Source organism: Etheostoma spectabile, chromosome 8 (assembly GCF_008692095.1).
Source record: "Etheostoma spectabile isolate EspeVRDwgs_2016 chromosome 8, UIUC_Espe_1.0, whole genome shotgun sequence".
NCBI lineage: Eukaryota > Metazoa > Chordata > Actinopteri > Perciformes > Percidae > Etheostoma > Etheostoma spectabile.
In genome coordinates, this window is record NC_045740.1 from 453,096 (window position 1) to 477,677 (window position 24,582).

Genomic DNA, 24,582 nt, shown 5'->3' on the forward strand with positions numbered 1-24,582 from the left:
CACATGGAAGTGCAGCATTGCAAGGGTGAATTATTGCAAAAATGTAAAAGAACTAGGGAGGGAGAGAGGGCGCACGCCCTTATTTGCTGAACAAGCTTCTCAAAACAGAGAACTCTAGGCACTCCAGTACACACTTCTGTACTGGCTGACACTTGGACCATTCCAGGTCTTCCCCCCTATAAATTACTTTGTCACTTCCTGTTTACCACTTTGCCCCAGATCCCTGCTTGAAGACGTGGTGAATGGAACATAATATTTGGATGACTGTGGGTAAAATAAATGACTAGAAATGAACTGTCTATGTGTTAACGGTGCATGTATTTATCCAACCATGATTTCTGGTCTTTCGACTAGTATTTAAATGAAAAAAAAAAAAAAAAAAGACAAGCCATGTGTTCATTGATGCGAGCCCACATGCTAATGGTACTGCTCATGCTTACCACCCTACGCTACTGCTTATACCTAGCATCCTAAGACAAATGCTACCACCGGCTTAAATAAAGGCATGGGGTAGCCCCATGACAACACCACTTAAAAAAAATGTCAATGCAACTTTTTCCCTTGCCAAGAGTAAGCCTAACTTTGGAGTGTTATTTATCCCCTTCCAGACTAGCTTGTGCGACATGGTTGGAACCAATGGATGCCCTACTGTAGGTCGTATATCTTCCTATGATGATAGTATTTTCCCTCTAGCTTTAACACTACAGCAGGATTTGCTATCATAAGTCTAGCAGAGTGACAGGTAGACCAGAGCTGTATTTAATGACCTGTGTGTGTGTGTGTGTCATCTCCTGTCAGTGATTTCTGAACGAGAACTGAAGAGAGGACAAGCTGGGAAAATGGGAGTCATTCATGAAGCATATTGTGTGTCATTTGCTGCGCTGTCTGCCGAAGTGAATCATGTACAAGGGCTCAGCAAGGTGTAAAATGAGCTAGCACTGATTAGGCTGCTCTCTTGCAAAAACATCATAGCAGTTATCAGCGGACCAACAACTTTCCACAAGATGCAAGTGCTTTTTAGCCAATTGCCTCATTCAAATTTCCACAGTTTGATTTACACACTTCTCACCATTGTTCAGTGAGCAGCTGTGTGATACATGTCTAGCTAAAGGGCATGTAGCTGTTTGGGAGAGCAGAGAATAAATTGCTGGACCCAAGAATGCTTCAAGCACAAACAACTGTGTCACAGTTTATTGGTCATTCAGTTTTTTGTTTTTTTTAAAGATCTTGATTTGTCCACGATTCACTTTAACCTGCATATACTGTATATAGATATCAACCTTTTATACATTTAACTAACTGTTCCATCAACCTTAACTACCACTGATCTCGCTGGTAAAAAACTAGAGCATGCCAGGGATTGCAGATATTTACTATTTTGGGATTTGTTATTTATAAGGGATCCTAGAATTGTTAGTGGCTCTACTTTTTTGCTGATTTATTGTTAAACTTACATGCCCCCTCCCACCCACACACAAACAGACACATGCGCGCACACGCACACAGAGATTAGTCTTAATTCTGTTCTGCTATAACACAAGCAATGCCTTCCTCATTCCCCATTTTAATACCAAATTCCCCCAAAGAGAGGAATAGTTTTTCCGTTTTGTTGCAAGGAGACAATAGCCTGGCAACACACAAAAATATCATTATATTAATAATATTTGGATCTCTTCGCGGCTCTAGTAGGTACAGTATGTCACAACCCCAACGGTAGAACGCAGAAACCTCTTTTTGTTTTAGGAAGCAGTGACAAAACGACTTTTCGAGAAGCCAGAGAACAAGGTCATGTCTGACAGATCACTGGCTGGTCAGGGAGGGCTGGAGGAAGCAGGAGCATGCTAATTTGTTCCAACACAGCAAGGCTCTTCAGTGGAGGTGATCTTGGGTGAAGTTGCCCTGCTTACATGTCCTCGTGCCCAGTTTGCGTCGAACGTCCCTCAACCAACACACATTGACATAACAATGTGCTAATCAACTAAAATGAGAAAATGAAGAAAAGCACAATCAGAATGTGATACCTGATACAGTGAGCTTGAGAACATGAGTAACTGATCCGTGTACATTTGTTCTTTGCCACAGATTTACAGAGTTTCTGGAGCCCTTTGAGAGAGTGATTCAACCAGAAGAGCTTTGGCTCTACAAGAATCCTCTGGTTGAGTCAGACCACATTCCCAAGAGGGTCATGTTCGTAAGTACCTGCTCTATAATTATGCATTTCTCTTATTACAGACCTGATTGCCACTAAACACTCTGCTTAATTCTTAATGTTTGTGGTGCAGAAAGCCTTCATTTAGGGCGATCAATACGACAAAGCTTCTTCTTTCCACTCTCGGGTTGAGGCCTGAATTGTGTTGATAGCTATGAGAAGGGCTTCACAGAACAGTGATGATTAGTACTCACAATGTAAATAATCTTCTCTCGGACAGAGGTGGGCGGTGAAAGGTTCAGCTGAATTTCTAACCGATACAACGAGAAATGAAAACATGTTTTTTTCTCTGGCTCGTGCTGTACCTAAACAATATTTTCCCAAACACATTTTGCACATTTCTTTTGATATTGCAGTTCTCAGTGGCAATCACTGGCTTCAATACACTTCAAATACAGCCTATCCTACTGGGTATTGTAGAGCTGTATTGTTGTGAGTCATACTGCACATTGTTTTCATTCTCGGATGGCGCCAAATGGTCCTATAAGACTGATTATGGTGAAATATGACAACACCCACGATGCCAACAACAAACAAGTTGTTGTTATACCGGAGAATACTGTACTAATCCTATTTCCATCTGCCGCCAACATAGACCATCTAATGACATGGAATGTTTGGGAGACAATTTCTAACAAGTTATTTATGAGTTCACAAGGAAATAGTTCAATTTTTGGGGAAATGTGCTTACATGCTTTCCTGCCATGAATGTGAGGAAAAGATTAAAGGAGAAATTCAGTCAATTTTAACACATAGCTCTGTGGGTTGGAAATTTGGAGTGCTGTCAGTAGAGAGAAAACTTAAGCCAATCGGTGCTGCCTACACCGTGTTATCCTCCAGCTAGATTAGGCACCCAACAGGCTTGAACAGGGCAAGTTTTAAACATGTTTTTAGCCTCTAAACATGTTTAAAATGTCATTACAAGTGCCTAGCCATGAGCAGTTAATCCTTCCAAGTGAACACAGTGAATGTGACTGTTGTGGATGTGACAGAAAGACATAAAAGTTGTGTTAATTCAGGCAGTGCACATACCTCTGTTTATTTCCTGTTTTCCAGTGAAGTTGAAGTTCACACTAGTCAAAACACACCTTTCTGTAACATCTCCAGCAGTCAAATTCACTGTGTTCACTTGGAAGGAATCACTGCACAAGGGTAGGCATTTGTCATGACATTTTGAACATGTCTAGAGGCTAAAAACAAGTTTCAAACTTGCCCTGTTTAAGCCTGTTGGGTGCTAACTCTAACAGGAGGATAACACGGTGTATGCAGCACCGATTGTTTTCATTTTTCTCTCTACTGACAGTACTCAAAATTTATAAACAACAGAGTTACATATTAAAATTGACTGGAATTCTCCTTTCATATCTATCTCATGTCTGTACGAAAGTATGAGCTAAGAGATCATTAGCTTAGCTTAGAATAACTGACTGGAAGCAGGGGAAACAGCTAGCCTTGCTCTGTCTAAAGTAAAAAAGAAAGAAAAATAGCACGCCTAAATTTAAATCTCCATTGCCGGTGTGGAGTTATGCGGTGTAACTATTTTTTAGCTAACAGATTCCAGAAGCTGTGGCTTTCTGCTGTCTTGTTGTCACTGTGAGGTTGCCATTCAACCAGGAGAGACACCAACTATGTTCTTCAACTGTATCTTAACTAATTCAGGATAACAAAAAGACTAAACAAATCTTGTTTATTCTCATCCCGCTAATTTGGTTCTTTGAAAGCAGGTGGAGGATTGATTTGTAAATCATAGCTTGGCTAACAGTGCGCTCTTATTTTGAAATAAAGGCAAAATTTGTGGAGAGTTGAAACCATAAGCATCATTCATATGATTGGCTGAGTGCTGATCAAGTGATATACATGAGGTAGGTGTGTTGAGAACTAACCCAGGATACACTGAGGCTATAGATTCATTTATAATCTCATTTTATGTGTTTCAGTCATTTTGTTCTACATTGTGCTCCACAACATTTCTTCACTTTCTGTTCTGTTGAACAGTCTACAGTACGAGTGATGTTGGGTGTGAGGTCCTTCTCATGGTCTAGTAAGACACTTTAAAAACGTTATGAAAATGAAACCTCACTAATATATCTTGAAGCACCTTTGATTGCATGACAAATGAAATGCCATATGTTCTGGCGCCATTGGTCTTTGTAACAGTCTTTTAGTTGAGTTTATGCCCTATACACTTTACTACTGGTTCTTTATAGTTTACAAACTTTTATTCATTTTAAATGTATAAATATTAGATTTATTTAGTTCTATTATGTATAAGTATAGGTACGTTTTTATTATGACTATTTAATTGTGATAAGTACAGATCATGGTGAGTTTACAAAAACCTGCATGTTTTTATCTAAAATCCTCATGTACTCAACTCTTTCTCTTATATATCTAATAAATTAATACATTTGTATGTGGTCATTACTTCATGTATGGTTCAGAGTAAGCCGTCTGGGTCATGATCCAGCTAACTGTCAATAAGCCTGCCCTGTTGAAGGTTTGGATTAATTATTTAATGATAAATACCACATATATTTTTCCAGCTTTAAAGAACCAAAAAATCTGTGTGTAATATCAAATACGGGGCTCAGAGGTCACAGCACCAGGACAAAAAAATACATAGAACATTTTCAACGGTTCTGTAACTTGAACAAAAAAAAAATAAAAAAAAGGTGACCATTTTAACATGAACTTCCAGACTTCCAGGCACTATCAGCAGAACCGCTTATTAAATCTGCTGTAATATGAATGCCTTCATATTGCATTTTCCGTACTGGTGCACAAGGGCAATTGAGTCCTGATGATGATCGGGTGACCCTGTTCTCTTATGTAATAAACTCTTTTCCCACCACATTAAAGAGTGATCAAGCATTCTTTCACAGGCTTCACAAGGCTGTTGCCCTGATGTAGCGGGGGTTTGCGGGACGTTGTGAATTTGAGCAGAATAATCCACAGTTAGTTATTCTCTGACAGGCTGACATGTTTAATTCTGTACTGCTGAACAGTGCTTAACTGGCCCATACCTTCATCCTGTGCTCCTCACACACATCAATCATCTCATTATGTACAGATAAAGCTTCAGAGTAGGTGGTAAGCACTAACTGTCACTCATTTCAAGCTAGAAATAATAGCAGATCGTGTTTACTTTACTTGTCACCCTATATTAAAAAAAGGCTAAATAAATGTAATAACAGTCGATGCTGTAGCTTTGCTCTACTTAATGATGTTAAAAAGCCTTCATGCCAGACCAATTGAACCAATAATAAACATAAATGGGTTAAAACGTCAACAGAAGAAGTACATTTGCTCATAAATAAAACATTAAGCTTTAAATTGTTCATCAACAAACCATTTATTATAATTAATGTAAGAGTGCATTCATTTTTAGAAAGCCTCTACCAATCAAGCGGAAAACTCACAGACACACACACACACACACACACAAACCAATGATTCTGCATGTCTGTGGTGCTGAGCATCCAGCAAAGAAGGCAGGGGCTCAAACCCCTGCAAGGCAAAGGGTATGGGGGAGGGGGAGGGGGAGGGTTGCCATCTTTTGAAATTTTAAAACATGCTTTTAAGTGTATTGTTAATACCATTACAATAACATATATTGTTACATTGATATATACATAAATATATATACACACACACACACACACACACAGTATATGCAAAGATTGATCCCAAAAACGTAGGAAAAGATACGTTAGATACGAAAGATACGAAAAGATATGTTAGTTAGGGGTACATAGACTCCAATATTAACACTTTTTGGAAAATGTTGAAACTTTGCTTTATAACTTCACTAAAAAGTATGTTACATTAAATCCATGAAGGTATATATTGATGCAGAACGGTATGAGGACACTAACAAACTAGGAAACAGTTTCTTCTAGGTTGGCCCCTTTTTCAGTTAGACTGATCAAAAATTCCTGAGCTCATCTAAAGTTTATCTGAACTCTATTTTTTCTTATTTCCTTTTTCCCACATGTTTTATTAAGAATGTTGACAGTTTATATTATCTTCAATGTCCATGGATATTTGCTTGCGGCAAATGCTCCCAGTGCTGAGACCCAACAGTCAGGCTTCTTCAATGTCATTGCACTGACAGTTACCCTGAAGGTGTGGAGAATTTATCTGGCCATTAAAAACAGTCCATGGAGGGGATTTACATGAAGCTGCATTATGACTCACTCCGACCTTCATTAAGATATACGCCGTATTAGCCTGTGTGCGCCCTCAAGAGAGTCACTCTCTGTGCTTGTTATTTATTGTTAGACCCAATCATCTTAGAGGACTATCCCTCTGATCCATACAGCCAAAGGTCACATGATGTGAAGAGACTTATAGTGTAGCATCAAGCCCTCAAATCAGTGCCTAGCAAATCTCAAATCTTTGCTGTTCTCATTTTCAGCAACGTTCATGTAATTCACCGGCAAAACAAATAATTATCATGTCCACAAAAGAGAGATTCACAATGCATCAAAGTATAAAACAAACTGAAATTGATTGAGAATTATTTGTACCTACTAATGCCTGCATTATTGGCAGTGAGAAGATATAGTCCACCCTCCAGGCAGTTAGGTTAACTAGGAAACAGTTATTCACATGCCAAGAGAAATAAAAAAACAAACAATAATTTACATTACTCTATAACAGGCCTTTCACATTTTAAAGAGATGCACATACAGAATGTAGCTTTCCAAAGGGAGTGTTAAGTGAACATGCCGGAGCTTCTAGAAATGTGAAAAAGATCATAATAAACCATGAGACCACATGCCAAAAATGAATGAATGAATGCTCATTTATAAATGTTCATGAACGGTCATAAAAAAATATACAGTATGTATAATTAGTATGAGACAAGGTAATTTACGTTGTCAAACCTTTAAATTTTATTTGGATGCTTCATTGTGTTTCCATGGCGACTGAAACCCACATAGGTACTGCATTCCTCATATGCATACGTGAACTGTTTAATACTCCAAGGTGTACTAATGTATCATTTTAGATTATGAAGAGCTCCTGGGAGTAAAACACTGTCAGGATGTGTTAATCTAAAGATCACCATGCAGTCAACAGAGAACTGGATGTGAAGTGATAGCAGCAGCTGTGACTGAAAGGCCACTGGTACTGAGCTGCCACATCCATTTTATACATCCAATTTTTGAATCTTGAATCTGTGTTATGCGTTTTTTTATTTTGTTGTTGTTGTTTCTTGTAAACACTATATTTAACAAGCATGACCTATGCGAGCAGGTCATTCCAGCCGCTGTGCAGTATTGCGTCTAACGAGACTCTGTTCACTGTGTTTCTATCTGCAGGTGCAACCCCACTGTATCACGCTGGGTGTACTGTATTTGTGATGTGACTCTACCAATTACTGTTCAAAACAAAGAATTTCCTTTTGGCAACAAAAGCTCGATGGTTCAACCAGACTGACGATTACAGTGGCGGTTCTACGTTGAATTACACCCCCCCCCCCCATACACACACACACACACACACACACACACACGCAAGGAAAACATGTTTGATGTTTGTGCAGAATCACTATATTATAGTTTATAGTTTATTTATTTTACGTTCTGGTAACTTATGCTGTCATATTTTGTGCATAATTGTGTTCATTGTCTTTTGAAAATGGTGAAAGTGGCGATTGTGCGTTCTCTTAAGTGTGTTTTTCAAATGTTCTAATGAAGGATTTATATATATATATATACATTATACATAAATTTAAATGTGCCAAAAATACATATACAGTTATTTAAGAGCAGTGAGCAACAATAATATACAAATAAAATATAGAATAAATATTCTAAATGGTACAAATCAATCACACAAATGTGAAAATACATGAATTATTATTAGTGTTTATAATTATAATAATTATAATTATTACACTATTGCACTAAGAACAGAAAACCCAAACTAAAACCTGTCCTTTCTGGCCTTCCTTGATGCAAAATCCTCAGTGATGTTATCGTATGAAATCTGCCCCCCTACTGAGTGATTGATGCTGATGCCGGTTCCTGGGACACGGGGGACCTCAGGTAGGACTTGATCAACTCTAGTTTTAAAGGCTCCTCTCTGCTCGAGCTACAGTGACTGACAGAGTGAGTGTCATCCTGAAAGCAGTCCAAAAGTTGGGGTAGATCTCTGGTAGATCTTTATCATGCATAAAAGGGATAAGCTCTAGGAGGCTCATGCCCCCCCCTTGTCTGGACCGTTCCATTTGGGAGACTCAGACCCCGACCAATTTCAGAACCTTGAAAATTGACAGCGGCCAACCCAAACCCACACGCTTATTAACTCAATAATACAGCCGTAAAGTAGGCCATGTTTCAACTCAGGACAGCACCACTTCTTCTTCTTGGTATCGGCGCCTACCCAGCAACCCGTTTGGCCCAGATGTGAACGGTCCCCCCGGTCCCCCCGGTCCCCCCGGTCCCCCCTCCTCTTTCCCCTTCTCACACAGCCCTGTGCACGGCATCTTCTCAGCAAGCAGGGCGCCTACAGCTGCAGGGGGCATCAAATTGGCAATTCCCCACACAGTGAAACGATAGACAATACAGTAGAAAACCGCTTTGAGGATTTTTTTTTCTTCAAGTGCTCGTGCTGGCCCCTATGTGTCGTGAAAAAAAAGCCGCCCCCGGGTGGCTGCCCGCTTCGCCCCTGCCAGAACCCGCTATTGGACGATTGAAAGGGCAGAAGAAACAAAGATGTCTCTGAGCAACAGTTCAATACGAGTCAATTGTTAAATAAACTGAAAGTTTACTATTATGCAAAATGATGTCTTTTAAAAAATGGAACTTTGAGGTAATGTGTTGCTTTAGCAAAGCTATTTTTAAAATGTTACAATAGAAATAGAAGGTTACTCTAAGGCAGGGAATATCAGATAAACACACTATGGTCTGACATTGTCTCTGTGGCCCAATACCAATGCCCCCCCCCCCCCTTACTTAATTACCTTACTTAATTGATGTCACCTGGTAAGTAGGGGAGGCTGCAAGTGGGAGAGTTGGTTTAATAGAAAGGGGTTAACATTTTGCAACATATCATGTTGCCTTGACAAAACATGTACAATTGTAGGTATGGGACTTTTATTTTTACGTTTTTTTTTTTTTTTTTTACGGCCGAGACAATTCAGGCAAAGACTGCCTGATGTGAATGTCTTCCAGGCTTACAGAGTGGACGACAGGTAATTGGGGGGGGGGGGGGGGGTGGGGGGCTCTCACTCTTCGAACGCCTCCCCTGCCTTCAACAACTCATCACCTCTCCTTCATATTAACCGTAGCTCTTCTACCACTGGTAGCCAGATCATTATCTGAACCACTGATCATCTTCTGTCTTCCTGCCTGCTAACCCTTGAGCCACTCATCCTCATCCAGCCTAGTCTACCATCCCTTGCCCCCCTGCCTCAACCGGCCATTTTCTTGTTACCACTCACCCACCATTCACTGTAGTCCTGCAATAAACCACAACACTGACAAATCAGTTTAAACCTATTCTATGATGAGACTGCAGAGGGCCCAAAGAAAACAGCTTCCCAAAATATTTAGAGCCCAATTGCATCAGTGTGGTTATTGATCGAGTGTCTTAACCCTTTTATTGGACTGGAAAACTGATTCAAATTCCCACAGTATTCTCCCCTGTCGTTGATGTTTTAATTATTCCGTTCTTCTTTTGGGGCAAAACTAAACTTGTATCTCAGACATTATTGAAGGAAAGAATCATCAATGTGACCGGTGATTCCAAACTTTTGAACAGTAGTGAATGTCTGTGCCTCTGTCACTATGACATAAACAAATCATGGGTAATTTAATTTCAAAATCAGGTAGTGAGTAGTAATTCATAAATAAAACGTGAGCTGGCATAGTCTTCTGATTTCCTGGCTAGTAGTAACTGTTAGTGCACTTAAATCCAATTGTGTGAACAGGTTTGGATCCAGCTACTTTGAAGTGGTGCCTAGGGTACAAAATTAGTTACAAACTGGTTACACAGTTACACAGATGTACACACGGCTGAACTGCTGAACAGCACTCAAGGGAAATTATTATGTGTTTTATAATAATGGAACTGAAACGTTGCCTTTGTTTGTACTACCTTTGTTGCTTAAGGCAAAGTAAATATGTTAAATTTGGCCAAAATTAATCGATTCTGAGGCTTGAATAATTACCAAGGTGCTGTGGAGGCCCAAATCTTATCAAGTGAAGAGCAGAATTTCCCCTCTTGTGCAGGCAAGAGACCGGGCTGAACAATAAAGAAGCTTGTTTGGCCCCGCTGTTTGCCTTGTTAAAATTAACTCTGAATAATAGATAGGTTCATGTCGTTCCCTGAGGCAAAAGTTATTTGACGATTAACCTGCAAAACGGACCCCGTGGAAATGCTGCAGCAGCACATCTCTAATGTCACGATAACTGTACTTGTTTTGTTTTTATTTCCTCCCAGGCAATTTCATTCCTCACCCCACTGGCTGTCATATTTGTTGTGAAGATAATTCAGAGGACGGACAAGACGGAGCTCAAAGAGGCATGCTTAGGTATGTGGAGCCAATTACTTGAAATGTCACACATATGTTGTTGTTTGTCACAATCTTATGAGAGGTCTTAAACTGACAGCATACATATTATAGTTGCTGCACATATTGCATTTGTTGGAGTTTTTTAATAACTACGGAATAAAATCTTTCCCCTATGCTATCTGGAAGCAGGGACTAATTGTTCACCTAGAAGTACTACATTGTGCTTAAATGGTAATTTCACCGGTGGAAAGATGAATATGTATTAAATAGGGTCATTTCTGTAGTAGAAATGTGAATGTTTTTAAGAAGTTGGTGCCTTCTAGACCGAAAAAAGCCAGAAAATTTATTTTTTGGCTCATGTGGATGAAAGACAACAACTCCCAGAATGCACTTGATTTGCTTACCTATGAGCCTACTCCCAAGCCACGCCTACCGTTCACAGACATAATAGACAGTGAGACGGTTAACTCAACTCAAATGTTTTATAGTCATTTCAACCATATACACGAATCAATGTTTCACCGTTGGCTCAAGTGGTGTTACACATTTAAAATGTATGAAAATGACATTTGAAACAGGCTACATTTAGTGCACACACATTATAGGCTCCGTAAAGTTCAGCTAACGCATTAGTAGCTTTAGCGCTTGGTGGGCTGTAAACACAGAGTATAAAAACACAGTCGATTAGCATTAGCTTTCCACCTAGCTTGAACTCCTGCCCTCATGTAGTGTTCAAGCTCACGTAGTGTGTTGAGTATTCCATCTGTAATAAAGTTTCCTGCATATTCTCCGATCTGTACTTATGTATTGCGGTGGTACTCATGTGCAGTAGTTGTTGTAACAGTTTGCTGTTGAAAAGAGAGAGCCTGTTAATAGCTATAAGCTTAGCTTCAAGATGGATGACACTCGAGTCACATCGGCTAGTGACAGTCCCACCCCCTGTGACAGAGAAGCACTTCTACAAGGCTTTATATCAGTCGCAGAGGAAACATTCCTCAGAGAAACAAAGACTACAAGGGAGCCCATTATTCTGACATGATATATGATCATAGTTTTTAATATTGCTTTTGAACTAATGCAATCTCTAGACCTTATGAGAAATCCATTTTACATGTCAAGCTAAAGTCACAGAAAGGTAGCTATCATTGTATTTTTGCAAATGGGTTGTGTTCAAAGTTGCCATTGAGGGTCATCTAATTATAAATTCAGAAAGAAATTTTTCAAACTGACGTAATTAAGCTGGGAGTTTTTTTTTTAGTTTGATTTTCTCCCTTGTGATACCTACAGAACTTGGTTTTGCTAATATTGTGCAATATTGTTTGAAAGTGCACTCTGCCATCACATCCATGCCTCTTTATTTCCCTTTAAGAGTAAAAATGACACAATATTCCCTTTGTAGACTCATCCAATAACCCTTTACCATTCCCAAAACTCCTGCTGCTTTATTGTGTGATAATCCATCAGTCGAGATTTTGTAAGATTGATTATATTTTCCAAAAGACTTTGCTCTGAGAATGACACAGAGATGATTCTGCAGCGATTATTTTTTAATTTAGGTTAAAAAGCATGAAGAATATTATTCATCTTAATGTGAGATCTCATAGCACACAGAGGCTTTATTGTTTGGTGTGTGTCGGGGGAGTAATCTTCCAGTTGGTGAGACAATGAGAGAGATTTTAATAGCAGGAGTTTGTGTTGTGTCTGCATATCTGGTCTAATTTGTCAAAACTTCAACCAGAGCTTTGATAATGACTATCACAAATCAAGACACTGTAATAAAAGAAGAATTGTTTTGACATGCAGAGATTGCAATCAGGCTTAACAGATGGGCTGTCTACATGAGTTGAATGGAAAGGATTTTGGTAAAGTGATGGCTGAAACGCTGTCTTTACTCAATGGGTCTCTATTTTTCTGAGAATGAACCCTCGTGCAACCACCACTCAAACTGGGGTAAGTGCATGTGACCAATTTGACAAGCACAATCCTAATGCAGCACAGACCAAAGAGACTTAACGCTGGTGGAATACGTTATTAGGAGGAGGAGGAACGCTGTTCTTTCACACCCTTTATAAATTGCAAACGCAAGGCTAAAGTGGAGGCACAAACCCACGAGGCAGAAATATCCAGAAATATCCAGAAATATTTGTTTGGAGGAGGCATGTTAATTAATACTTAAATGACCATCAGACTAAATAAACTATATATGAACTGAAGCAATAGATTTATACAGTAAGTGTTTGGCCAGGGATCTGACAAAGCGGGGAACACATTGCAGTTTAATGTCCAATTTTTCAACTGGTCAAACGGAACATGCCTCATTTAGGGGTTTCATTTGATCTGCCCAGAGTTTGGCCAAATTAACAAGCTGTTAAATAACATTGACACTCTGCTCCTCTCAGCAGCTCAGGAAGATAATATGCTTGAGCTCTGGCAATGTGGGTGCATTCAATTGACTTGCAGACTACTGGGATTAACCTGTAAGGGCAGGAACTCTGGCTAATGAAGAGTCCTAGTGGATTGTCTCGCAGCTAATTAAATGAACGCACAGTTACAGTGCAATGCCCACCTGTCAGCCAACAGCAGTCATGTTTCCCAATACCAAAGTTGAGTTGAAGCAGTAATTTCTTTACAGTTAAATAGGCTCTAAGTAGGTTCAATCATTTGCCAGCACCACTGTAGGGATACCTTTTCTCCCAATTGCTCTGTCCATAGCAATGTCAATATGTCTTTGATCTGTCTGTCCACTTGTCTGTCCATTTTTTTACTTGTACATTATGTCAGAAAAGTAGGCAACCTGCCAGAACCTGGATTGTACTGATGTAAAAATCTATCATTTTACTACAGCATCAGGATTTCTATGAGCGCTGCTTACATTAAAAATGCTGTGTCAACCTCGTCTGTTTAACCTAAGATGCTTATTTGACTGTGTGTGTCTGTCTCCAGCTGTATCCCTGGCCCTCGCCCTGAATGGAGTCTTCACCAATACTATCAAGTTGATTGTTGGCAGGTATGCTGAACAAACTCAAGCTTTCAGGCTTTGTCAGTGATGCTAGAGATTAAACGGATACTTTAAATATTTTTGAAGTACTTATTCATAGTCAGTATATTACCTGCTGTAGATGGCTGGCCTACCACTGCTTCGATCAGTTAGTTTTGGTTAGTTTGTGTGATTCTGTGACTTTGGTGTTTTAAAAGGTTAGTTTGGATTCACTGAGAATAGATAACGTCTTCAGTTCCCCATCGGGAAGGGCTGTCTAACAGCAAGATAAAGTGGTAAAAATATTCTAATTATAGTGTAAACTTAAACTGGTATTGACTTTTTATTTAAGTGGGCATTTTTTTAAATTGGCCAAAATAGGTTTTACTGCTGTCTGTGTCGCCCCCCATCCACAGCGGTACATTGCTTAGTTTATGTGTCGGTACTCCTGTCTGTTTCTCTAAACTGGGGGCGTATCAATGGCCATCTACCGTAGGTAATGTAGTAACTATGGATGAGTACCTCATACAACCCCACTTCAAAATATCCAAATTATCCCTTTAATCTGTAGGCTCTTTGCGATCACATTTTTCAGCTTTCACTTTCTAGATTCATGGACAATGACTTGTTTGACAAGTAGATGGAATTATCTCCCATCTATGGGGTTGTTTTTGATTTTCAGACCCAGGCCCGATTATTTCCAGCGCTGTTTCCCAGATGGACAAGTACATGTGAGGATGCTGTGCACCGGAGATCCAGATCTAGTCTCTGAGGGACGCAAGAGCTTCCCCAGCAGCCATTCCTCCTGTGAGTACACGTTTCAGTCTAAGCAGCTCACCATCCAGCACTTTCAACACAATGCCAAAAGATATCAGAACTCATACACTGACTCATTAAAACTGCATTCAACTGTAGCTGTTCACTCAAGTTTGATCTCAATGCTCTGAGCAATATTTCACCAAGTAAAAAATACCCATATGTGCTGACTGCGTGTGCAGAAGGTGTTTACTTCACATTTCAACATGATGATCTCTTCAAAGTTAATTACAACATGTAGTGACGAGCTATCATTCAATTTCTACATCCCGAGGCAGTTTGTCGAGATGCTCATGGGTTTGGTGGATTGAGTCAAGCGCATTTAATCTTGTTCATTTGGTTTACGGCTGAGTGTTGAATGCCCACCTACTGTTTCAGCTTCATTGGACTTGCTGTGTTCAGCTGTGCAGGCCAATTTGGGACACTGGGCACTTTTTTTTTTGACCATATTGCTTTCCAAGCTGTTTTCAGTTTCAGCAGGATGTTAAATTATTCACATGTTTTTCTGTTGTCCAGCAGATGAATGTTAAGTGGTGTGCTTGGAGCGTATGCTGTCGGCCACACAGATGTTGAATAGCTGCTCAGAATTATTTGGTGCACCAGGCATGTAAAGACGCATCTATGATAAAACATACTGGCGACTGCACGGCTTTGAAGTTTCATTTTCTGTCTTGCTCTTGTGACTCAGAAAAGCCCAACAACAGTAAAATGTTTACACTGGAGTTACACTGAACGTCTTGCTATCTATTATGAAAAATGAAAAAAATATATATCTTTATATCCTCCAGTGAGCTGTGCTCAGACTGTTGCTTGCTTGATATTTACATTGTTTGCTTTTGTTCAAACATCCTCATTACATTTTCACCCTGGATGCACATTCACATTTAACAAGGTAATTACGCAGAATTCTCAAGTACTGCAGGAATGTGTAAATACAAAGACATACAAATGGTTAACATGCAGCTGATGCAAATCAGCGACGCTGTGAAAATTTTGCACTCATTTGTTTGTGTGTTACAATAATGTGGCAAGATGGATCACTGCTGCTGTATCATGATATTTTAGCATAATGCTAAAGTTCCACATGCTTCTCAGACACATGCTTTAAGAAAGAAATGCTTTTAAGTGCTGGCTGTGTCCCATTAGAAATAGCGGAAGAATTTCTCTGTACTTACTGCAGCATGTGTATGGATTACATCCATATCTGCAGCAGCTCTAATAGCCTTATGCTGTTGCACTGTGAGTGAGAAAGTGATCGAGAGAGCCGTGCGACGGGGGGGGGGCACAGGGAGCACCCGTACGCCAGCATGTCTAGAGAGCCGAAGAAATCCAATTTCCTGTCTGTGTCCCCTTTCACCAGGACACTGCTTTTTGGACCATGCATACATTACAGAGCTTTTATCCAGACGTATCTGGCAATGGACACGGAATGGGGGCAGACCATGGGGCAGACCGATTGCAAAAGTGGAATCTGGATGTATTGCAACACTACTTCTGGCTGGTGTGAAGCTTGAGACACAGACAATATGTATAATAACCAAAAAAACTAAGCCATCACAATCAGCCAGGACTAAAATACAAACATAAATAAATATGTAGTCAGCTTTAGTGTTTGATGACAGCTATTTAAAATAAATAAATAAATAGAAACACAAACTATTATTGCATTTCAACGTTTTTAAAGCTGCTCAGGTTCTCTGTGATTTAAATAATTATACCTCATTGCAAGTAAGCATTCATTGGAGTAGACAGGTCCCAGAAAGACAAAAACAAACACATAAATGCTAACTCCCCTGAACCAACTGCATCAATATACACGGCTGGAAAGCAAGCAGGCCCCGAAGCACTAGCTGTGGCTTGTTCCCTTCTTATTCATATTCATTTCACATCTCTTCCTGTGCATATTAAGCCATTATATATGATTAAAAAAAAAACAAATCCTGTTAGAGGGACCTAATCACATTGTTTAATCTCCACATTGCTTCTTTCACTTGAACACATCTTCCTATATTTAGGGTAATAATCTTGAAGATTTCCTTTAAACGCATCATTCTGTTAAATCCCTATCTAACACAACTGGGATTGAGCCTATGGCTCACTGATTAAAGCCTGTGCATGTGGTTGGACTGTCCAACACATTAGTTCAGTATCTAGAGAGAATGACACTCCTGCAAAGTGTGCTCTCATATGTTTACTATAACTCACTCAGGAACACTTCAGTCGGTCTGGAGTGTCCGTAGAGGTTAAGAATCAGCTTGTGTTGTAGTGATATCGCAATTATGCAGCTAATAATGAGTTCCTGTTGGGCTTTTGTACGTCAATGGGTGAGATAGATTCAGAGCCCAGTGGTTGGTTAATATGCATTGCTTCTGAGGGGTGTCTCATGGGTTCTTGCAGGGGTCAAAGGTCATCAGAAATGAGAGAGAAGGAAGATGGCTGGAAGATGGAAAACAGAACTGCTTCTGTTAGTAATTGGTTAGACAGTTTTTGTCCGTGTGCGGTCTGGTAGTTCAATGATATATACTGTAGAGTTTAACAGAAATACTGGGGAGGAAGGTAAAGAGACTGATATTATCCACTGTTAGACTTTGCAGAGGCATTGACCAGAGCATGACTCCAATCTTTGACTCTACCCTGTACTTTGAAAGAGCACTTATCTACTTTAAAATGGGTCCTCTGTGTTCACTTGTCAAAAACCATAACAGGTTCAACAGAACACCTCCTCATTTACTGTGGCTTCCTTTTTTCACGTACATTCTGGGGGTACTTCTCCTCATACCACCCATTCCTTCATGCTTCTTACCTCATTGCATGTTGCATTTTGACAATTTTGTATGAGGTTCTACACAGTTGTCGCCCAGCCAACCATTCCTCACAACTGACCCCTTCCATTGCTACCATATTTACACACAAAATGAAGCTTAGAAGTAATTTTAGGGGTCTTTCACATCTAAGCTGCTTGGTGCATTTAAACCGAACACTGTAGCGTTTTCTTGTTTGGGGTGGTGAGAAAGCTCATTCTAACTCTGATCCACTTGAAAGCAGGGGGCTCAGTTCGAGGATTGCTAATGTTTTCATACTGGTTTGATATGCCTTCATAATACATCTACAAACACATGGAATAACTGTGTTCATACTTATCCCATATTGTTCTGAAACGGATCGCCTATGTCTCCATTCTACCTTGTTTACAGAAATCACCCCCATGTTCTCTCTAAAAAGTGCATTCAGACTTCTTCTTCACTTGCATCCTCTGAACAAACCTGTGCTTGTCTGAAGATGAAGAAAGCAATCACACTGTACTTATCACTCTGATTAGGCATCTCTGTTTTGTCTTGGGGGATTTACTCGTCAAGGCTTTTTTAATTGCACGAAGCGGATTTGTTAACAAGATGTTTTTCCTTGTCTTAGCCTCCTCTCTATCCTCTGGCCTTTCAGGGTCCCCTGCTGCCTCTTGGGGAGCATCCTTCAGGGGTTGCTGCATACACCTGGTATTCATTGTGTCACCCTACTGCTGAAAATGTTTTGGCTTAGTTAATTATGCTAATTTTAAATGGAGAAATGTGTTAATATGCGCATGTAGATGTGTGTGTGGGACACACAGTCACTGTCCCCACTCATGTATTATGCATATCCCCAAAGCATTTCTATTAGTGTCGTCCTCAAGATGTTGACTTACCGTATCTGCAAATATATTGTCTGTATGCTGTATGGAAAGAAAACATGCATATATACTGCTACAGTGAACCTTTTTTCCTTATACCTTTTTGAAAAAACACAATTTTGCTTAGTTTCGTTAAATCAGGATAATGTGCACTTCAGAGGTTTCTGTCTTTAATACCACTTAGATTAATTTGCCATAAAAACACAATACTTATAAATGCAAAAAAATTTCAAATGGAACATTAGCACAATTTTGAATCTTCCGATGTCTAATAAGTAAAAACACTTTGCGACATTCCTTAACACACCTTGAATCTCTTGAACCATCGTAAGAGCTGAAAAAAACAAAGTGAAACACAACACCTTTACTTTACATACATTTTGCTGTAGCATCTCTCAAATAACAGGCTAATGGAAATAACCTACTGTAAGCTTAACTTGCAAGTTTGTACTCTTCAATCTCGGCAAAACCATAAAACGGCACACCACAAAGTAACACAAGTTAAAAACAGTTGTCTGTAAGAAAACAACTGCAACCCGTTGGAAACCGCTTCATGATGCGTCTGTTCGTACATGGACCCTTTCTCTTTTGGATGTTGTATATTTGGAGCTGTGTATAAGTCGCATGAATGGAACATTGAACACTTGGCACAGCATTGCTGACTATTTGAAGGCCATGCTGTAGACTGGTGCTGCAGCCTTTTTACCTCTACTTGCGCATGTGTTTGGTCCCTTATCTTGTTTCTTATGTGTTTCTGCTTGTGTGTGTGTTTGTGTACGTCTGTTTCTGTCTGTGTTGTTTGTGAGCTGCGGACGTCGCTCTTGCTGTTGTATTTGTGTTGTCTCCCTCCTTCCTGTCTTTCCTCTGTTTAAAAAAAAAAAAAAAAGAAGTTTTTTATAGGTCCTGGGACACGTTCTCATGTCTCAGCATTCTGTTTGTAATTGGAAAGAAAAACACTTGGTCACAAAACAAGTTGCAAACAGTTGTAAAATAAATGAAATGTAAAACTAACATACCTTGTGCCTCTAACAGCCAGGTGCTAAACAATATTACTGTATGCCTTTGTTCGACCGCTTTTTCCTTCTCGCTTTGTGGCCGTAGTTCTGGATTTGGAATTTTCAAAATAAAAGCATTTTCAATATCTGGGTCATTTACACTCCCACCAAATTATGAATGCTTTGCAAAACAATTTGGGATGTAAAGAAGAATAATTTGCCCATATGAATACTTACTAAAGACAACAATATTGTCTTATATGTCAATTTATGAGTCTATAATTTGAACTCTTTGTGTAGAAAAAGGATATAGTTTTTAGGTCTTGAACTGACTCTAGGAGCAGGATCGGCAACTGAACTGGGCGTTCGATGACGGATGGCTTGCCAGAACGTTGTCTCTCCTTTCCCATCTTCCGTTCACCAAGATGGATCTTTTCCCTTTACCCATCTTTATCAGTTGTTTGTACATCTTTAGCCAATCTCCACTCATTTTGTGGTAGATCCTCTACTTTTTCAATGACAAAGTCAACGACTTTTAGGTTCCCTCTTGGCGTCTGCCAGCGTTGTCTGGTGGCGATATCAGAGAGGTACTCCCTGTTCCAACGACTCCAGAACTGCTCAGCGAGATATTAAACATGACGCCACCCCTTACTAGCATACAGGTCCTTTTTGATGAAGCTGCCAGGAGGTGGTAATGCAACAACAGACTTCATAGTGAGCAGGTGAATGGGCGTTAATCCTCCAGGGCTGTCCGGATCAGTTAGTTAGTCGACTATTAATGAGTTAGTCGCATCATCCAGTCTGCTTGAAGAGAATGAGACATTGGAACGAAGCACGTCCCTCACTGTTCTGACTTGCCTTACCCACACTCCTCCTGCATGGCTTGAATGGGGAGTGTACGGGGAGCCTTGGAACTAAGAATGTAGATAGAATATTTCCATTCAATTGCTTGAGAGCCTTGTGAGAGACTTACTTGCTCCCTAGTCTGTACATTCAGTGTCTAAACCCATTTGACTTCAGTCAGCCAATCTGGATTTCTGGGATTCTGGGATTTCAGCTGTGGGCAGTTCCTTCTCCCATAGTCGGAACTGAGGTCCTGCAAACCAATTTTGATGTGAGAAGATTGCTTGCACTTTAGCCTCTTGGAGCGAGATCAGCAGGATTTGTTTTGGAACAAACCCAAACAAACTCTTAATTGTTCAAAAGTCATGAAAAGTCTGTTTTTCTTTAGCAGTCCTCCAATCTACAAATCCCTTTATGATGCCATGCTTCCAGGATCTTTTTGTTTACAGTCAGAGGGATATATTTGTTGGTGATTTTGGTGACAGTTCCATCTTCTTGCCAAAAGGTTTTAAAATTTAACTTATGAATATCCTCTGTGTATTGCTTTTTCAGACCTTTCGTATAGGAGATTATCTGTTCCCTCAGGTAGGCCTTTAATGTATCCCATACAATAAAACTGTTGGGAGAGGAGGCACAGTTTGTTCCACAAAACAACTTAATTTGATCCCTTATGAAGGTGCAGAAATCAGCTCTCTGGAGGATAATGGGATGGGGGTGTTTTGGGCTTATCTGGGAACAAAATGGACAAGGTGAGTGATCAGATAAAGTTCTAGATAAATATTCAGCATCTAATGCTTCACAAAATAGTTGGGTGGACAATAAGAACAAATCTGTTCTAGTGTGGGATTTATGAGGGCATGAGTTAAAGGAAAAATCCTGAGTCGGATGGTCCATCTGCCTCCAAATGTCTATAAAATGTAGATCTTCTATTTATGTTTGAGTGGTCTTGGCTGCTTTTGACTTGGAGATGGTCTTAGTTGATTTGTCCAGAGTAGGCTCTAAACAGAAATTGAAAAATCACCTCCTAAAAGTATATGTTGCTGCCCCCTGGCCTGGTTGCTGTGTATTTTTGCGTCTGCTGTAATTCTCAAGTGACTCAATTTTCTCCATCAAATGCTCATTGTCTTTAGTTAACTTGTCCATCCGTGAGTCCAGTTTGGCAAATTGGTCCTCCGCCGTCCCGATGCGTTCCTCTTCCTCGGTTCCTTGGTTCCTATTTTGTATCTAAGTATGAGAGCGTTGTTCTCAGTAGGTTGCACCTGATCTTGAGCCATCTTGCTAACGCTAGACTCCTGTTGCTGGCTTTCCTCTTTGCATGATGAAAAATGCATAATTGTCAAATCAGTTTGCTTAATTTTACATCTTAGGTTCATTGTGGAGCTTCTATATCAGAATAGAAGAAACATTTTTTTTTCAAAGGGTTAAGAGTGTTTGGATAAAGTCGCTGAGAGCCTCCGGAGATGCATCCGTCTAGCTTCGCTGCATCACGTGACCCTCAATCTGCAGGATTTTTAACAGTAGGGTCTTATCTCCATTGCTCTGGAGTTGTGCTGAGACGTACCGTTTGTATTCTGTTTGACACAAACGTGGGAAAACTACATGCCTCGTTATTGATGTACCCCAAGACCACTTTGTAGTCAGTCCAGAAGTACTCGTCAATGTCTGTGAGATCGAGCTCCTCTAGATTGTTGCTCACTACAACTGAAACAACAGCAGCTGTCAACTCTTATCTGGGGATAGTTGTGACTTTTACAGGAGCTACTCTAGACTTTGCCATAAGCAGAGTACAATGAACATTTCCATTTTCACTTAGATGTCTCAAATAGGAACATTGGCCATATCCGTGTGTGCTCTGATGCTTTGACTAAAAGTATGTGTCTTTACTTTTACTTGTTCAGATAGTAGCAACAAATGATCATCTGAAAAAGGTTTGATTGAAATAAATGAAAAAGAAAACAACCCAACGTACATAAATCATGAAAGACGATAACAGGACGATCATGATGATTAAAATTGCAATGGAATCAAAAATGTGGAAACCTCTTATTTCTCAATTCAAGTCAAAAAACAAACCAATTTTGAGTCCAGTTGTGCAAAAATGCCAAATACGCATTTACTTATTTATCCATTTAAAACCCTAACAAGCTTTAATTCATTTTTGGTACAGTTTTTCTTGCTTAAGGCAGCTCAAGTTATTCCCCCCCCCCACCTTTCTGTTGACTAACTGGAATGCTTTGACAATTGCAATGGGCTTTATCAATCACACAGACACAATCTTACTCAAAGAAACAAACCAAAAGAATAAAAGAAAAGAAAAAAGAAAACCAGATGAATCCAAAAAATGCATCTATCCAAATTACAAACATTACACAACATCACACAATTCTAGAGCTTACCATGAATCAAAGAGCATTCACTCACAAATCTATCTGATTAGATATGCATTGATTCAATCTGTGTGCACCTATAGTGTTTAAATGAGGTGTGAACCCCCCCCCCCAGGGCCTCCTTGGCAGTCCATCGTTAATACAGGAGACAATCAAAGTGAGTTTTTTTGTTGTTGAAAGAATGGATTTTAAAGTTAAACAAGACTAAGACTAATGTAGTCCCAATTCTCCAATTCTGTCCCCTTAGGACAACACCAGACATGAAATAGAAGATGTTATCAAAAGAAAGTAATTATTTTAAATGTTCACTGTTTAGCAGGCATTTTTGTCCCATTGCAAAACTGATGGACCTAATATTCAAAGTTAACAAATTTTCATACATTTTCTTTTGCTAGCTGCTCCTTCATGCATTTTCTGAGAAACTCCATTCACACTTTACAACGCCCCACATCTTTCATAGGCTACAGCATTCACACTGCAATCTCTTCAGAAACTTCATTCTCGCAGATGGAGCCACTGTTCGTTCTGCCACTCAGGGACCGGCACTTTTATCTCCACTATGCAATATCAAAAATGGGATGGTTACGAAATATTTTCCCAGTCCCTTTGTCACAAAAGTTCTGTTTGTCTCCAACTCTATTCACCTCTTAAGGAGCCAAGCCTCTACCATTTTCAGGCGGACACACATAAGTAGTGAATGTCTTCTTTTAGCCAGAACTTTCTGTTTTTTTCAGTTAAAAAATCTGTCATTCCCCAGTCAGGATAGGCATCAATGAACGCTTTATCCTGTTTAAAACCACACTGCTTCATCTTGCATGCTCCCAATTCAACAAAAGAAACAAAATAACAAAGTTATTTACAGTCACAATCGACGCTGCTGGAGGCGCCTTCCGCAAACTCCCAATTTCAACCCAATATTATTTAAAATTACTTTCTTATTTCATGCTACCCATCCCAAAAAACACTCAAATTCTTCCACCACAAGAAATATATGTGGATTTGCATCAGGCCTCTGTACAGTTCCTAAGTGTATCTTCTCACACAATTTGACTATACCTATCAAATTATTTCCTATTGCATAGCTGTGGTCATTTTTTGTGACCTCAATTCTCCGACTTATTGACTCAGAATCGAACCCTCCATTGCAGGTTTTTTTTTAAACTAAGTACACCAAAAAAACCAGCAGCGTTAATTTCCTGTTGGCTTCCAAAACGGCGTTCTGCTTTAGTGTCCTCAAAGCATTCCCAAAAAACTTTTCTTTGGAAAAACGTATGACCTTCCGTGAAGATTTTTCTAACATTAGGCAACAAAGCAAGAAATGAGAAGCATAAGACTGGGATGCAGCACCCGTCGTCACCGCAATGCCGGTTGATCCAGCTCCCACCTATCACAGTCTGTTAAACTGGCGTTAAAAATACTTATTTGTCCTATTTGCTTCTCACAGAGACAAATACTCTGTTGCCGCCCCTTATCGGTCTTTTTGTTTAAAATTTCTGCAAAAGTCTAACACCGGCCAATTCATATGGATTTGGGACTCAATGCACGCGACTCAAACGCAAGTACTCGGGTCTCACGTCCCGGTCGGACCCTCTATCAGGCTTTTAAGCTTCACAGAATCACACAACAAACAAATCACATACAGTTGCTTTAAATCATCCTCTTCAACACTGCTTCAATTGGGCATTACTTTCACAGACTTACGGAAGTGATGACTGCTGAATTATTACATCGACATGTTTTTACATCTACAATGTTTCCTAAGCTATGCAGTGTTTTGACAAAACAGATTTTCTGCTCATCTCTCAGTTTTTCGGGCCCATGTGCAAATTCAGCAAGTCACCATGATCCAGTCTTTGGAATTTGTCTTTTCTCCTTTTCGTCCTCAAAAAATCATGTTGGTGTCACCAACTTTTAGAAAAAACTAACCATGTGTTCTTTGATTTGGTGAGGACGAAGAGAGCGAGGGTGTCAATGTCGAGTTTAGAAAAAGGTTTAATCAAACAGCATGATGAAAATGATATGACGAAGACAATAAGACACAAAACATAAAAACACAGCAGCTGACAGAGGACTTGATCAACACTTCTCCCTGAGGGAGACACGTGAGATCAGTCCTGAAAATGTCTAAATCGCACACATTTATTCCTTAGAGTAGAGGGCAGTA

General features: G+C 39.7%; 1 protein-coding gene across 1 annotated transcript in view; it reads left to right on the forward strand.

The window, feature by feature from the left end:
- Positions 1-24,582, forward strand: part of plpp4 (phospholipid phosphatase 4) — a 53,573-nt gene that overhangs the window by 20,123 nt on the left and 8,868 nt on the right. The window contains exons 2-5 of the mRNA XM_032524105.1: positions 2,083-2,191; positions 10,664-10,754; positions 13,680-13,743; positions 14,396-14,520. Of these exons, the coding sequence (XP_032379996.1) occupies positions 2,083-2,191; positions 10,664-10,754; positions 13,680-13,743; positions 14,396-14,520 (389 nt within the window). The remainder of the gene's footprint in view (positions 1-2,082; positions 2,192-10,663; positions 10,755-13,679; positions 13,744-14,395; positions 14,521-24,582) is intronic.